Raw genomic sequence first — 17,553 nt, forward strand, 5'->3', positions numbered from 1 at the left:
GGCTCACGGGCCCAGCCGCTCCGCGGCACGTGGGATCATCCCGGACCGGGGCACGAACCCGTGTCCCCTGCATCGGCAGGCGGACACTCAACCACTTCCCACCAGGGAAGCCGCGCAAGTCGTTTCTGAATAGATTTGAGTTCCTTAAGTAATAGCACTATGGTGCCTAATGATGGGAAGATATCAAGCCGCACAACTCCTGGGGTAGCTTTCTCACTGCACCCCATGTGAACCACAGCCTCTAGGGCTGTGCATAGCCCAGCCTGGGGACTATACACACAGCCCCAATGGCAGGGACCTTTGGCTTCACAAACAGGCTCCCTCCTGGTGAGGGATGTTAAGGCATTATATTTAGAAGGAAAAAATAATAATAATCTCTTTGTCTGCCGGAGGCTAGGGCAATTCCTTAATGAAATAAGATCACAAATGTTTTCCTACGCCTCACCCCCTTGGCTCTATTTCTCAAATTTAGGAAGCTGCATGGTTATCTAAAGAAAGTCACATTTAAAAAAAAAAAAAGTAATATAAAGCCTATTCTTTCGTTAAGGAGTCCCTGGATCTTGGTGTGTGATTTGATCGTTAAACTAGTTCTTTTTTTAAATATTTTATCTTTTTTATTTGCATTTACTATCTCAACATTTGCCCATTCGTTGTTTTTTTTTTTTTACATCTTTATTGGAGTATAATTGCTTTACAATGGTGTGTTAGTTTCTGCTTTATAACAAAGTGAATCAGTTATACATATGTTCCCATATCTCCTCCCTCTTGCGTCTCCCTCCCTCCCACCCTCCCTATCCCACCCCTCCAGGTGGTCTCAAAGCACCGAGCTGATCTCCCTGGTTTTTTGTCCTTCTCCAGGAGAAGCTCCCCATTTGGGAGAGGTCACGGTGTCCGAGGTGGGCTGGGATGCCCTCAAACTCCACTGGACAGCTCCGGAAGGAGCCTACGAGCAGTTTCTCATTCAGGTGCAGGAAACTGACACAGAGGAGGCAGCCCAAAACCTCACTGTCCCGGGAGGACTGAGGTCCGTGGACCTGCCTGGGCTCAAGGCAGACACTCACTATAGAGTCACCATCCGCGGGGTGACTCGGGACTTCAGCACAACCCCTCTCTCTGTTGAAGTCTTGACAGGTATTCTAGGCTACTTCATTAATTTGCTTCCTCCCACTGTCTCTGCTCAGGAGGCATCAACACTCTTCCCTCCTCTAAACTGGGTTCAGCCCCTACCCCAGTGGGAAATACCGATGAATCATCCCTGCTTCCATACAAAGGTCCTGTCCCTTATTTGGCCGCGTCCTAGTCCTAGCATGGCAGCCAATTCCATGGAAAGTTCCACCTACTCTTCTTTTATATAAATTGAGGTGACTTTTCTTTTAAAGCAAGTTTCAGTCGTAATAGCTAAGAAGTTGGAAAGCACGCTCTGCGAGTGGGGAAAAAATAAATGTTGATCTGAGCTCATTTTAAGAATGCATCAGAGGACTCCCCAAAGCACCATTTGTATGTCAAGAATGGAAGTTGTGAACAATTCTGAGAACTATCTTTCATTTCCAAAGGCTGACTAGAAAAGCCCTGGCTTTAGTGCCAACAGAGTGTCCTCAACACCGGCTGTAAATCACGCGTCTGTGATCAACACTCACCAAACAACTCACCCCAACCTCAGCCAAAATGCCATCTCACCTGAATCCCAGCATGCAACTGCCTTTTTCAGTAACTCAGCAACTCTGTCTTCTTATGCAGAGGAGGTTCCAGATCTGGGGAACCTCACCGTGACTGAGGTTAGCTGGGATGCCCTCAGACTGGACTGGACCAGCCCAGATGGGATCTATGAGCAGTTTGTCATTGAGATCCAGGAGGCTGACCAGACCCAAGAAGCTCACAGTCTCACGGTTCCTGGCAGCCTGTGCTCCGCGGAAATCCCAGGCCTCAGGGCTGGTACCCCTTATACAATTACCCTGCGCGGCGAGGTCAGGGGCCGCAGCACGCAGCCCCTTGCTGTGGAGGTCATCACAGGTATCTGACCCTCCTCCCAGACCAGGGACCTGATTGTGTCAGCCAATTCACTGGAATAGAGAAAATTCCCCATGTATCAGGGTCCTCTCTCAAAGCTGTTGGCAGGCAGCGTGAACACAAGCTCTAACTCCGGAGGGTGTGGGTTGGAATTCCACCTTTCTGGCCGAATATTCTTGGGTATCTCATTGTACACCTCTGAGCCTTCATTTCTCACCTTCAAATCAGAGATAATACTCCTACCTCAGAACACTGTCTTGAGCAGTAAATGAGATAATGAACAAAAGTACATAGCAAAGCACCCCTCCTGTAGTAAATTTTGAATGCCAAATAGCTAAATTTATCAGATAGCAACGTATCATAATATAAATAGCATAAACAGTAGGGCTGTGACACAAGAATAAGGTCAGAACTTTCTAGAGAAATCTTATCATAAGTGGCCTCAGAGTCACTTACTGACATCCATCTGGTAGTCAGACCTCCACAGAATAACCTTTGAAATGATCTACCATCTTCTGCTGAAGTTAGCCAAGTCTCTCTCTCCTTAACAGATCCTCAAGGCAGGGCTATTTCTAAGAAAGGACAGTCACGTTTGACTTCAAAGTTTTTGATTCAGTTTGGAGAGGAAAAACAATTCATCTCAGTTTGTCCCCTGAAGATGTGCAACTCCATCTGTTATAGAAAACTCTGTGCTAGTCATGCGGTTTCTAGAAACAACTTTAAAAAAAGTCATGGGAAAATGAGCCCGATTTGGGGGAACAGGGTTTTTATGCTGGGCCCTAAGCCCATGCCCTTCTCTACACATACTGTGTTTTGAAAATGCAGCCCAAATAACCTAATCAAATGAATTGTTTTCCTTGCTCATACATACCAAATAAACCTGGCCCTTGCTAGAAACGACACGCAATTCCCCAAATAAGAAAAGTAATGTTGCAATACACCTAAACGGGCCCGATTATCCACGGCCTGTGTTTCCCAGAAGATTGTCAAACCAGACAAGAGCAAAAGGGGCCTTTGAGACACCTGGGATCTGGGAGCAGGGTGCTAACGATCCGCATCTGTAGTTCGTAAACGTTTTGTTTTTAGCAGCAAATTCCTTTTGCACGTGAAATCTTACAAGGAGCCCCACTATATGACAGATAAATGAACAGCTATTCTTGGTGAGCTGGGAAGGAGGAGAGGGCTGCCCACACTCGCCTTGTGCACTGAATCCTGGAATATCTCATACTCTTTCTGGGGGAAATCTTGCAGATATTTTCTTTTCTGACTTCAAATCCATGGCCACTTCAGCCTTAAAAAGAGAGGCTGGGAGATTGCACTTAACCCTGAGCAGCATTCCACTAAGTAGTGAGTGTTTCCATATCCGGAACCCAAACTTTCTAAATCAGCAATGACTACGTTAAATTTCCTTCCTACCTTGTAGAAAAATGAATAGTGGGCCCTGCTCTGCACCATTTGCTGAGCAAAACGTAATCACTTTTAAGGAAGAGTAGGCACAAACGGCCTTGTTTGTGATGCAGACATTCTTCAATCAGACACAAAGTGCTATCAGGAGAAGGGGGGAGGGGGAATGCAAAGCCAAGAATCCAGTACAGTATGGAAACTTTGATCTCTGAAGGATGAGAAAAGTCCAGAGATAAAACATCGGACTTGTCCAAACCTGATTCAGCACATGCTTTATACACCCCGTCAGACAGCCTGTGGCCAACAATGAGATGATCTCTCCAAAGTCCAGTACTGAGACGAAGCAGGTAATTCTCTCCCACGTGACCAAGAAGTTCCAAGGAGAAACATCGAAACAGTGATACACAGCTCTGCATTCTCGGAGCCAACGAACTGAGGATAGAAAATACTAGGGAAAAAAATTCCAGGAAGCTCCAAAAGGCCAAACTTGAATTTTCCATGTGCTGGTAACTACACACATAGCATTTACATTGCATTAGGTATTATAAGTAATCTAGAGATGATTTTTAAAGTATACAGGAGGATGTGCATAGGTGATATGCAAATACTATAGCATTTTACATGCATCCTCAGCTTGTTATCTATGGGGGTCCTGGAACCCATCCCCCAAGGGTACCAAGGAACAGCTGTGTGTCTGTTAGGCTGCCACTTACCAGGTCCTCACTATGTATCAGGTGTGACGTCAGGTATCTGTCAGGTATAAACTCAGAGGTTTATAAATATTATCATCCAATCATCACACATTCCAATGAAATGGTACTGTCAGCTCCAATTGAAGATGAGGGGCACAAGGCTCAGAGATGACCTGGGTGACATGCCCAAGATTACGCAGCTAGCAAACATCGGTGCTGGAGTTCTAACCAAGGCCCATCTGCCTCCAGAGCCTGTACTTTTGACCAACTCCTACTTCTCTTACCCTGACCCACAATCCCACATTTTTCATGGGCCTTTAGGGTGCTAGTCATGCATGATCCTCAGAGACCTCCCAGCAGTGGGTTGTCAGCGGTCGTGACGGCATGGCCATCTCAAGGAGGAACAGTGTAGATGTTCCCTTTTCTGACCATCTTCAACTCCTGAAGAAAGCTGTGGCCAGATTACCACAGTTCAGACAGGAAACTCCCCGAGACCAAGAATGACCACACACACAAACATAAGAAAATCTCTTGCCCCTTTCTTTCTTCCCTAGAGCTGGGCTGTGGGACGTTTGGTTTCTTCGCTTTCTGTTTGCAGCACTGACAAATTCCTCTCTGTCCTTCTTCAGCGGAGCTCCCCCAGCTGGGACACTTAGCCGTGACCGAGGCTGGCTGGGACGGCCTCAAACTCAACTGGACCACAGCTGACCAGGCCTATGAGCATTTTGTCATTCAGGTGCAGGAGGCCAACAGGGTGGAGGCAGCTCAGAACCTCACGGTGCCCGGCAGCCTGCGGGCTGCGGACATCCAGGGCCTCAAGGCCGCCACCCCTTACAGAGTCACCATCTACGGGGTGATCCGGGGCTATAGAACACCAATGCTCTCTGCTGAGGCCTCCACAGGTACCTTCCTCTCCCTGTCCATGATGCTTTCTCTCCAAGAGGCGTGTGGGGAGCCAGCTTCTGTCCATATCTAAATCCTTCCCATGCGCCCATCAGCTACTGAACTTGCATGCTCACACACCTCCCTATGGGCTGCGCCTTGGTCCAGACGCCTCTGACATCTCAAGAATGAACGTGCAGATGCTACCTCTTCTGACCTCTAGCCTCTCCCAGACCTTACCTATCCAATCCTATAACTACATCTCTTCTAAAGGATGGCTTTCCATTTCACGAGACAGCCCGATGGTCTTAACTCTTTTCTCCAGTGCTTGGCTATAACTAAGAGCCGACCCTTCCGATGTGTGAGTTCTGGTGGAGCACAGATTATTTACCTTAGAGAGTCTTTTTCCTAGCTGCCAATGCTGCTTTACTATCCCAGATCCCTCAAGGGTATGGGCATGTGGTTCTTGCATTTAAAAGAAATGTTTTAATTTAAAAGTTTCTTTAAAATGCACTGAGTATAATACGAGAACTGAATTACCCTCCTCCTCCGGGCAATTCTCTCAGATACTCAAGTCACTGTTAGAACATCAAATTAGCAAATAGCTAGACCAAAAAAGAAAAAAAACAAAAAATCACACAATTATGACTGGAGACAGTACCAAAGAACAAGCCATTCATTAGCAGAAGTACACACAGCAGCATTTGAAACAAAGAATGTCCGGGCTATGAATGTCAAAGATCTGATGCCCTTTTTGTTCTTTTAATGGAGAGTTGCTCCCTGGACTGTTGGCCTTTGCATGGCACACTCCCAGCCCGGACCCAGGAGGGTGCCTTACAGTTTACTCATCACTCTGCTCCAGTGACAGGGCATTCAGTGTTTCCCTGCAGCCTGCTCAAGAGCCCAGCCCTCCCCAGCACTGGTTTCCATGTTTCATCTTCCCGTGTGCCTCCGCTGGTGTGAAACTGAACAGAGGCTGTCAGGTTTGGTTTTTGCATATGCCTGCCCCATTTTCCTATAATTATTGCAACTAAACTTTTCTGCAAACCTGTGTGTCCTAGTGGATTCTAGCAAAAGCTCTGCATTTTAGCCTCAATCATTTCAGTAACTCTCGCTGAGATAAACACACAGCACAGACAACTGCTGCATGAATGGTGACCCTGAAATGCCTAAAAATTGCAGCTGAGGCTGCCCTGGATGGACTCAGGGCTCTTTTATCTAACATCCATAAACAATCCCGTCTCAGAAGGCAAAGAAATCACCCGCCACTTTTGATCTTTCCTGAAGATCTTGCGGTTTGGGTGTTCTTAGTATTTATATATATATATTTTTTCTTTATAATGATAGCAACATTCTTGCTCCTGACAAGTTGGTCTGTGGGGAAGAAGGGCCATAATTCCATCTGACCTGCGTTTCACCAGGTCTCTTGGGACGGGAAGTCTTTCTCCTGCCTTGCTAGAGAGACAATACTAGCTTTTCAAATCTTGCTTCTGCCTGCCTTCTGCACATTTTATTCCTGTTGCTTGGAAAACCACTGGTAGGATCATCTCTGAGACAAAATGTTACTTCTTGGCCAAACAGGGTTGCCTGATGGCCTTGTCCTGGCTCAGCTCTCTTGGTTGGCAATGCAATACTAGCTTTCTTGGCCCATGTAGAAGCAGTTAAGAAAAGACAAGCTATTTTAACAGAATATGAGAACAGCTGGCCCTTGTCAGAAGTATGATGAAAATACCAAGATTTACATCGACAAATTGCCAATTCCCTTTAAGTCACAAAATCAGAAGCCTCAAGGTACCACCTTGGGAGGGTAATGGCGTCAGAATTATTTAGTCGTCATCTGAACAGATGGGAGCTCCCTCAAAGCAAAGGATGTCCGCTGGCTGCAGCCAAGTACTTGTGGTCTCCTGAGTGCAATTTAAGAGACTAGAAGCCGCCAGCGCTCGTATCTTTTGACCGATGGCCAGCATCCCTGAGGTGTGGCTCCCAGAAGCATCTGGGCTTCGACAGAACAGGTCCTGCTGCCGTCACTGGGCATGTCTCCTCACACACGCCAGATCTCAGCCAGGCCCTGATCTTGTGTGGCAGCTCGGGAGCGGGGAAATCTAATTGCCATACCTTCCTTTTTGTACTTTTCTTTTAATAAATCCCCTTTTTCTCTCCCATTGGCACTGATTGGTAACATCTCTTCGTGTCACCCTAAGCCTGAACTGTCGGATCTTTCTAGCTGGCTATGGTTCTGTTAACAACTGCAGTCTTAAAACCCAAACGCAATGATTAACTCAGATTTATTTGTTTCTTCTCTCCTACCCCTCCTTTTTCAGCCGGAGAACCTGAAATCGGAAACTTAAATGTTTCCGACATCACTCCTGAGAGCTTCAATCTCTCCTGGACAGCTACCGATGGGGCCTTCAAGACCTTTACCATTGAAATTATTGATTCCAATAGGTTCCTGGAAACGATGGAATATAACATCTCTGGTGCTGAACGAACTGCTCACATCTCAGGGCTCCGCCCTAATAATGATTTTATTGTCTACCTCTCTGGACTCACTCCCAGCATCCGGACCAAAACCATCAGTGCCACGGCCACCACAGGTACATGCACATTCGCCCGCTCCTAACACCCTCTCTCCAGAATCTTTTTTGCAGGGCAAAGCCACTCCTTCCTGCCCATTGAAGCACAGGCCACAGGGCACTAACTGTTCCGTGACACTAGGCTGGAGCACTATTTAACATAACTCTCTTCCAGCAGCAGCCCAAATGGTGACTTTCCTAATTTGTCCCTGACCAGGACATTTGCAGCATAAAATGTAGTTTGGTCCAGAATGCCAAGTTGAATCTGGAGAAAAGAATTCTCCTCATCAGTAGCCAAAAAGCCATGATGAGAGCTGTCCTTGACTTGGAAAGACGTCTATATTGGTCAGAGAGGTCTTAAAACTTATATTGTGTGTTATCCAACTGTCTTGTCTTCCTAGTGCCTTTGACTTCCTAATACCCAAATATTCCAACGATTTAATGAAACTGAATTGGGCAAGTGATGAGAAAGAGCAAAGATTATTCACCACATGAGTTCACGAGGAAATCATGCCATTCAGACCACTCCAATTCCAATGCCACCTCTAGGAGAAAAGACCAGAACATGCTGGCTTGCTTCCAGAACAGTGAATGGCAGATGGCAAAAATAAAAGTAGAGTTTAAATAAGGAATTTGGTCAACAAAAGAGTGAATCGCTTTCACCAAATCCGCGGTATCTGTGACATACACACTATGGGAAATGCTCTCTGGAATGCAGCAAAAGACAATTCTATGTGAATTCAGAAAGGAGAGCCTTGTCCATTCAAAATAGCATTCTTAGCACATTTTGGACAATGCCTTCTCTTGAGAGATAAAGTTAGATATCACAAACTGAAATTTAAAGTTATTTGTGGAGTAAGCACAGGAGAGTCTTTTCTTCTTGATCACAAAAAGGGGTCCCATATTCTAGGGCAATTTAAGAAAAAGGGTTAACATTGTAGTATCAAAAGCATCTATCATTTAAGTCACTCACAGCTGAGGGAGAGTCTGCCCTCATTCCACATGAGTCCACAAAGTGTTATCAGCATGGACCACAGGAAAAGCAGTGAGCCAGCAATATCTAGTTCTCAGCCCAGCCAGATGAAAGTATACCAAAACCTAGGGAAATTAGTCAAACACATATATTTCTTCCTCACGGCTCAAGTTGGTTTTCAAAAAAAGGCAAGTGTCTTTACCAGAGGGTTAAGGCTAAAACTTTATGGATTTAGTCTTACATGTTTTGATTTTGACCCTCTAATAGTGTTTTGTTTTTTTTGTGTGTGTGTGTGTTTTTTTTTTTTTTGGCTGTGTTGGGTCTTCATTGCCACGCGTGGGCTTTCTCTACTTGCAGCGAGCAGGGGCTACTCTTCGATGCAGTGCTCGGGCTTCTCATTGCGGTGGCCTCTCTTGTTGAGGAGCACGGGCTCTAGGCATGCAGGCTTCAGTAGTTGTGGCTCATGGGCCCTAGAGCATAGGCTCAGTAGTTGTGGCGCACGGGCTTAGTTGCTCCGTGGCATGTGGGATCTTCCCGGACCAGAGCTTGAACCCTTGTCCCCTGCATTGGCAGGCGGATTCTTAATCACTGCGCCACCAGGGAAGTGCCTCTAATAGTGTTTTGAACTGACACACTTTCGTATTTTTTTCTTCTTGTTTTAGTAGCTGAACCTCTCCTTATTTGCCTCACTGTCTCAAATGTGACCTCGGGCAGTGTGTCCATCTCATGGGTAGCTCAGGAGTCTGCCTTTGATAGCTTTCTTATAGAAGTTAGGAATTCTGACCACCTCCAGGAAATGGTGGTACGTTCTGTGCCTGCGGCGTCTCGCAGCTTTGTCATCACCAACCTCAAAGCTTCTTCTGATTACACTGTCCACCTTCACGGGCTGATTGGCAGGCAGTGTGCTCAGACCCTGATGGTCCAAGCAACCACATGTATTTCCCACGATGGGTTCTTCACTCTCCCTTGAACTTCCCCCGAAGAGTGTTCCAAAAAAATCAACCTCTACCCATTTTTCACCCTCCTGGTCCCTCCAGATCCTTCTCAAATTTGAGAGAGACATCCAAATCAGAGCTTGAAAACTTTAAAAAGAAAAATTCTCACCCCAAATTAAGGAACTTCTGTGTCAACCTCTTTTTTCTAAATACCCACTCACATCTGGAGTTGCTCTGTTTGTTTGTATAGAGTTAACCTGATGTGCTCTGGTTGAATTTCCAAGCCATCCTTTCATCTGATCTCGAATAATCTTTTCCAGTTCCCATTATTGTCTGCCTGTGGTCTTTCTAATCAAAGTTTGCCCATGTGTCTTATTCAAAGGGGTGTGTGCATGCCATTGTTGTTTTCCTCGGTCAGAACGATCTACATTCTCTTTCTCTCCACCAAGATTTTAAAAGCAGTGTCACTAGCATGCAGAGAAAAAGACCCCCAAGCACACCCCAAGTCCCACACGAGAGGACCCAGTGGTCTCATCTTGTTCTTGAGACTTTTGTCTGCATTCCCTACAGACTGCTCTTTTTTTGACATTTACTCTATCAAGCATGTTTTGTCATCCACTGACATCTGTCACAAAGTGTCAGAGTCTTCCTTTCATCTATCATCTTGTTCAAATCTTGGTGCATGTGGTGAGCATTCAGAGTATTAAGTTTTTGAAAATGTCTGTCTTTCCTGGAAGCAGACAACATGTCAAGAAACTGTTTCAAAGGGTTAGAAGTGGTAAAAGAAAAACACCCCTAGCTTGCATGCAACACTGACCGGCCCCTAACTACCACTCTCTGAGTTCTCTTCTCGCGACTCGCTTTTCAGCTTGGTTGCATCATTTGGGAGACAGCTAGAGGTTAAGCTAACCTTGCAAACCCAGGTCTTATTGGGTTTTGGCACTGCCGGTCTCTGTCTGGTAGCATGAAAAGAGTCCTAACGTGCGTCCTTAATTCGGGAGATTCCTTCCACAGCAAAATATAAGGAAAAAGCAGACAGAGTCCCATTTGAAGGATTTCACTTTTTCTGTGGTTGAGGTAATTTGCCAATGCTGTACCTGAAAATTATAGCATCATTAGCTTCTCTAACTAATTGCTAAGGAGGAAATCCCATGCCATTACTTACGGCTGTCCTCTGCTTCTGAGCCAGATTCATTTGTCCTTAGAGACTTTATGGCATTGAGTTATGCTGTGCAGTTGTCCAGTTAAAGTTTATCCAGATGAGCTCCTTCTTTCCTCCAAATACTGGAGCTGCAGCAAAACAACACCCAAGTCCTTGGAAGAAAGAGTCTGCTTCTTCCCAACCCTAAATCCTGACCCTAGTATCTCAATCCTCCAGGACTGTTGCCTCTCTCTAAAATACAGTCTGTGTTGAACTTATTTTAATGTTAGTATTATTTGATAAATGTGCATTTAGGTGGCCAGACCATATACATCCCAGTTGAAACTAGCAGTATAGGCCCCCTACATTAAAAATGAACTGTTCTCATCACTGATTATCTAGATTTTAAGGGACAAGAGAAACTTAACCTCAGGGGAACCATCCATCTTTCCAAATTATCCAAGAAGTGAATTTCATAATCAGAAAATGCAAAGTCTAACTTCAAGTTTTCCTTTAACTTTTACATATACCAGGAATTTTTAAATAGAGGACATTTTCACCTTTATAGTGTTTAGAGTGAGATGTGGATTTTCCTATGGTTCATACATTTGGGTTTTTGACTACTACAAAGAATTTCTCTTCTGTGGATATTAACCTTTAATTTCTACAATCCAAATAGATCACAGAAGACTAAATCGGAAAACTCCAAAGTAGCGTTTTCTAAGGCATGTTCAGTGGCACACCAGCAACTTGAGATGTTCAGGGAATATTCCTCAGGAAAGGTATCCATTGATAAGCTTATGAAATGCTGGGCTAAACAAAATTAAGTAGGCTTCTTTACAGAACCAGCATTCTGAGGCCTTTAAAATGCTAGTATGCTTCGTGAATCTCTAGGGTGAGATATAATATTCAATATAATGTGAAGCTATCTTTTCTTGGAACATCTTACAGAGCTAGTGTCCCATCACAAACCTTAGAAAATGTACTCTTAATACATCTTTACAATAATTCATCTACTGCTATAATGGCTTCTTCACTTTTCTTCATACATGACCAGCAAGTGGTCACGTCTCTACTTAGAAAAAAAAAAATGCAAGTCCACACCTGCAGAGAAAGCAATGTATTTTCTAACATTATAACCAACGCAGGTGTGGACACAACCTAATGCACTACCTTTCTGCAAATATTCGGAGGGATTGATACTTTCATATTCTATGGGTACGTTCTGTAGAAATCCTCTGCTTCCTCTCATAATGTGTCTCTCTTTCTCTCTGCCCATGTTCCTTTCCCTCAGAGCCAGAGCCACTGCTGGGCGTATGCTAATCCTTAGCAATATTACCCCTGACAGCTTCACCGTGTCATGGACCACTCAAGCCGGGCCTTTTGCAAAGATTGTTATCAGTGTTAGGATTTCTCCCTCGCTGCAGGAGCCCCGGCAGTTCACAGTCTCAGGAGACGCACAGCACGCTCACATCACAGGCTTGGTGGAGAACACTGGCTGTGACGTTAGTGTGGCAGGGACCACCTGGGCTGGGGACCCCACCAGACCCCTCACTGCCTTTGTCGTGACAGGTACTCATTCAGAGGTTCTCGCTTGTCTGTTCAGAATTCTAAAATGGGGAAAAGAAAGAGGATAGGCATTCTAAAGGGAAATTCAACCCCAAATATAGCCTTCATTCCACATGTAAACTTCTACGTGAAAAGAAAGCAAATACTCTTGCAAAGAGAGACCTTTCACAGCCACTCTTAGGAAATGGAGCCAGTAGACTCAACAGTTGTATAAAACTGCCAGGGAATCCTGTGCCCAGTTTTATAGGTTTTCTGAGTCACGGTTTGGAGATCCTGGCTGAAGAGTGAGTTCTAAGTTACAAATGGCCCAAGGCAGGATTTTGTCCATAAGTCATGCTAGGTAAAGCAGCCCATGAACTACCTGCCCCAGAAATAAAATAATTTATCTTTTTCTTCTAAAAAAGTTACTTCTTAAGATTGACATCTACAACAGATTAAGGAAGGTTCAATCTAAGATAGCAAATAAATCTCAATTTTAATTAAACCTTAACCATTCATTAAACTCGACTTCTTACTTCTCTTTGAATTACAAAAACAAATGGTTTTCTATTTCCTTTCCTGAAATTATCCTAAATCCATGGCAAAGGATGCAAATGGTGTCAATTTACCAAGTCTCTAGCCTGAAAAGCCTCAGAAAATATTTAGAAGTCTCTTGCCTTCCACTAATGATAATTTTTAGGAGACCAACTTTGCTGGCTGATTTTCACTTTAAACCAGGCCTCTCTTGAGGTCTGAATTGCTATAAATTGCTATTTATCTACGTAAGTAAAATACATTAATAAGTTCAATTACATATTTAACTAGAGGCAGCATGGTTTCCTAGAAGAGTGGGGATCTTCAGATCAGGCTATGTGGTTCCTAATCCTCTCCCACATCTTTTTAGCTACATAACCTTGGCCAGTTCTTAACTTCTCTGAACCCCACTCCTTTATGTATGAAGAGAAGATATTCAATTCACAGGCACCTCTGGCAGCCTCTTCTCAGGTATTAAATGGATGTGGTGCAATTTAACTGCCTGGCATCCCGGAGGCATTTTACAGTTGCTGGGGCCTTTCCTCTATCTCCCAACAATATGAGGAAAGTAGTGTTCTCAAAAATAAGCAATAAGAAAAAAAAAAAAAAAAGGAAGAGAAAAGAAAGAAAAGGAAAAGCAACAGCCTAGGTAGAAACAATAGACCTCTGCAATCATGACTTTCCTATTATTATTATTATTATTTTTCAATGTTGGGGCAAGGAGTGTATTAATTAATTTATTTACTTTTGCTGTGTTGGGTCTTCGTTTCTGTGCAAGGGCTTTCTCTAGTTGTGGCAAGCGGGGGCCACTCTTCATCGCGGTGCGCGGGCCTCTCACTATCGCGGCCTCTCTTGTTGCGGAGCACAGGCTCCGGACGCGCAGGCTCAGTAGTTGTGGCTCACGGGCCCAGTTGCTCCGCGGCATGTGGGATCCTCCCAGACCAGGGCTCAAACCTGTGTCCCCTGCATTGGCAGGCAGATTCTCAACTACTGCGCCACCAGGGAAGCCCTTTCCTATTATTCTTAAGAGAACACTACACGTTTTCAGGTAAGATCAGAGAGTAGTTATGCTTTCTGTCCAGTTAGCTAATGTGAATTCAATTGTTCAGTCTCCAGATGCAGAACAAGTAATTCCTTAGTGGGGTGAGGCGAGGAGTAGCCATGACTAAGAACCTCACTGCCCAGGAGGGGAAGCATGGCCGGCCACGGATCCCATCAGGCCCTTATTTGTAGCCTCTTGCAGGACCTCCCACAGAACAGAGAGAAGAAAGGGAGGCTGGTCTTGGGAATCCTAGATCCAGTTACAGCATTGTCTCAGCTAATCCTTGATGTGAAAAGACTCTGCATTTTAAAAGAAGCACATTTTAAAAAGAGAAAAGAAAAAAAAAAAACTGAACATAAGGGACTATAAATAACAAGCCCTTGATGGACTAATTAGCCTGAACGCCCTCCTTTTCATCAGAATTCTCCACTTTGATGGCATGGAAGTGCAAGGAGGCCAGTTATCAGAGAAAGGCGCCACTTATCTAAACAAAGCTCTGCAACAGAATTTGAAACCCTTGCCTTGCAGACAAAGAGGCCTGTTTGCACAGTATATGTGATTTCATCTTTGTCTTTGATAAGAGTTATGATTTGGGGGAGATCCTTATTTGCTTAAAAAAAAAAAAAAAGCTTCAAGACAAACACCAAGTGGTTCAAAATAAGTACTGGAAATCCAAGCCACAGCAAAATTTAAACCTCCGCTTAGGGGGTCAGGGCATTCATTTACTCGTTCTTTCAGTCACCAAACGTCTCTTTTTAAACATTTTTCTTTACATTCCATGGATTAGACTCTGGGCATTAGTGTAAGGTCGTTTATCTCTTTGAATGCTTCCATTTAGCTTCAGTGAAAAAGCAGGCTCTAACCTAGATGTGGCTAAAGCAGCCTTGGCCATGGAATTCCCATCCCCAGGCCCACTTTGATGAAAAACAAACACATGCACCATGACTGTGTTTTGTTTTATTAGAGGGGAGCCACTGGACCGTCTCCACTAACCCTGCTTATGCCTCAGGTCTTGCCAGCACCCATGGGGTTGACTAATTATTAGACTTTGGCTTAGGGTGTGGAAAGAACATTGAACCCGGAGTCAGATGATGTGGGTTGGATCCCAGCTCAGCCGCCTAGTGGATATGTGACCTTGGATAAATCACTGACCTCTCTACTTCCTTTGCTGCCACGGGGGAGAAGAGGGGGTAGTAATATCTACTTACAGTGTCATTGTGGGGACTCAGTAGGATGATGGATGTGAAGCCTTGTCAACTGGGAAGTATTGACAGAAACCAAGCTGATATAAGGTCATTCCTTTGGGGCATCCCTTGGCACCTATGAAATAAGAGTGCCTGAGACACAGAGGTCTGGTGAACGAATGAACAAATAGTGACAGAACTTACTGAAGAGCCTAACTTTATCCAGGAAAATAAACAGCAAGAGAATTAGCAAATCTTAGTATTCCTTACTGGGCCATAATCATAAGTGGTTACATTCGGACGCATGAAAAATCTTACCTCATCCCTTTATCTCAGCTGGTGAGGATGTATGTCACTAACTGGCCTATTCAACTTAATTCAAAATAGGAACTAGAAGTGGAATAGAAACATACAAAGTATACCAAAAAGGAAGTATACTTTAAAAAATAAAATTAAAAAGCTGATGTCCTTCAAGACTACATGTTAGTGGGAAATAGACAAAGGAGTCCAAACCCAACACAGGATATTTGATTTTATCAGGAAAAATTCATGGTCTTTGGAGTCAGACCCAGCTAAAATCTTGCTCTCTCACATAATAGGCTCTGTGACTTTGGCCAAGTCAGTCAAATTCTTTGAAGCTCCGTTTTCTTGCCTGTATAATGGGAATAATATCTATCTCATAGGCTGGTTGAGAGATTTACACAAGACAACATCCTCTGGCACCCAATAAGCTCTTATGAAATATGCACTTTCTGAGTATACAACGTGTTTAATGATTGAGTGGGTATCTACCAGTGCTCGTGGAGACTTGTGCTTTCCCAGCAGAGTCAGTGCTGCTAACCTGAGTTATTTTCACCCCTCCATTCTTTCAGAGGCCCTGCCCCTTCTGGAAAACCTAACCATTTCCGACATTAATCCCTACGGGTTCACAGTTTCCTGGATGGCATCGGAGAATGCCTTTGACAGATTCCTAGTAACGGTGGTGGATTCTGGGAAGCTGCTGGACCCCCAGGAATTCACACTTTCAGGAACCCAGAGGAAGCTGGAGCTTAGAGGCCTCATAACCGGCATTGGCTATGAGGTCACGGTCTCTGGCTTCACCCAAGGGCACCAAACCAAGCCCTTGAGGGCTGAGATTGTTACAGGTATTTTGGCTCAAGTGAGCCATTTTCTCCTCTTCCTGGTTCCCTTCCATGTAATCCATCTACGAGATCACCACGGTTTTAACACCCTTGTCCATGTTCCCTACTTAATTCATAGATGTGGCCTGTTCCTTATGTCACCCCCCCCAACACTTTCTCTTGTCTTATGTCTCTAACAAGCTCTCCCCTTCTCCCACTCCAGATACGAGAAGGTCGAAATGTTTCCACTAGGCATCCCAAATCCTTTAGGCCATGTCTTGTCTGTAGCTCTTGCGTGCTTACTCCACGTCACCCTCCTCTGTGTTCATCATGGCTGGTCCCCAGCTACATTTCAGCCTTCTCAAAAGAAATATACCAACGAGTATATTTCAAAAACTTATTTACTACGTTTGTCACCTCAAAGCCTCAACTGTGGTCTTGACAAACTTCCCAGGTGGGCTTGTCATTGGAAAACCAACTGTGAACTTATACTGGTAAACACTAATATCATCGAGATTCTTCAGTACAGACTAAATGCATAATTTTCTCAACACTAATACTTCCTAGAGAAATATAGCATGAACAACTTTAACAGTCCACAATCTGTATTTCCCAAAGTCTTTCTAGAGCTTACTAACTCCATATTCAAAGGTACTACTTAGTGAAGAAGTTCCATGTTCAAATAAGTTTTGGAAACATGGAGTTAAACATAGTTTAACAGGATCCTTGACCACAAGGCTTTAGAGAACATTCTAATGTGCATGCTTCTCTCCAAGAGGGACTTACCCAGGCAATGTTTCCCAAACTTATTTTACAATGGATTATGATCAAACAGGAATAGTTTGCTCTAAGTGTACTTTGGGAAACTCAGCTCTAAATTTACCTTGACATTGAGTTTTGTCTAGTTAAGGCAATTCAAGATAATACCTTGGGTCTGAAGTACGTAGCACAAGAGGTTCCAAGTCTTAGTTCTACCATCTGAACACTTACTGAATGGTTAACACAAAGCAGGCCAGTCAAGAGTAGGAGGCTTCTTTAGGAAAGCAGCTCCAAGAAAAAGACCAAAAGGAACATAACACTTGTAACATTTTAAAAGCCATTTTCCTCAGGATCAAGGGAGATATAATCAGTAGTATCATCACGGGCAGCTCTACAGATCATTAATGCTGGTTTATGTGTCTTTTCAAAAAGAAAAGAGGGTCTCACAGAGCACGGGCACTCAGCCACTGGCGGACAGAGAGCAAATGTAAACAAATTACTGACTTTGAACTTGTTTAATAATGCATGGCAGGGGCCACTGCTGAGTCCAGATGTGGATTTACAGAATTGCTTTTAGACAAAACTCACACATGCAAGCACCCACTTGGCTTGTATTGAATGTGTCAACTCCATCCTTTCCCTCTCCTAGATCTACTAGACGTGTTCGTGTTTGATAATTTTATTTTCGGTATCTCAGGACACTTCTACCTCTGAGAGCTGGGGCATCACTCCATATTGATACCCCCACTGGAGAGAAG

At 44.2% G+C, this 17,553-nt stretch overlaps 1 protein-coding gene across 9 annotated transcripts in view; it reads left to right on the forward strand.

Annotated features, from left to right (window-relative positions):
- Nucleotides 1–17,553, forward strand: part of TNC (tenascin C) — a 93,660-nt gene that overhangs the window by 50,682 nt on the left and 25,425 nt on the right. For 2 of the 9 annotated variants that reach the window (XM_067743532.1, XM_067743531.1), the window contains 5 exons: nucleotides 859–1,131; nucleotides 1,738–2,010; nucleotides 4,733–5,005; nucleotides 7,307–7,579; nucleotides 15,788–16,060. The exons of 2 other annotated variants lie outside the window; for them this stretch is intronic. In XM_067743532.1, the coding sequence (XP_067599633.1) occupies nucleotides 859–1,131; nucleotides 1,738–2,010; nucleotides 4,733–5,005; nucleotides 7,307–7,579; nucleotides 15,788–16,060 (1,365 nt within the window). The remainder of the gene's footprint in view (nucleotides 1–858; nucleotides 1,132–1,737; nucleotides 2,011–4,732; nucleotides 5,006–7,306; nucleotides 7,580–15,787; nucleotides 16,061–17,553) is intronic. 5 more of the 9 variants (XM_067743535.1, XM_067743536.1, XM_067743533.1 and 2 more) reach the window with 4 other exon arrangements.

The sequence above is a fragment of the Pseudorca crassidens genome, chromosome 7 (genome assembly GCF_039906515.1).
Source record: "Pseudorca crassidens isolate mPseCra1 chromosome 7, mPseCra1.hap1, whole genome shotgun sequence".
NCBI lineage: Eukaryota > Metazoa > Chordata > Mammalia > Artiodactyla > Delphinidae > Pseudorca > Pseudorca crassidens.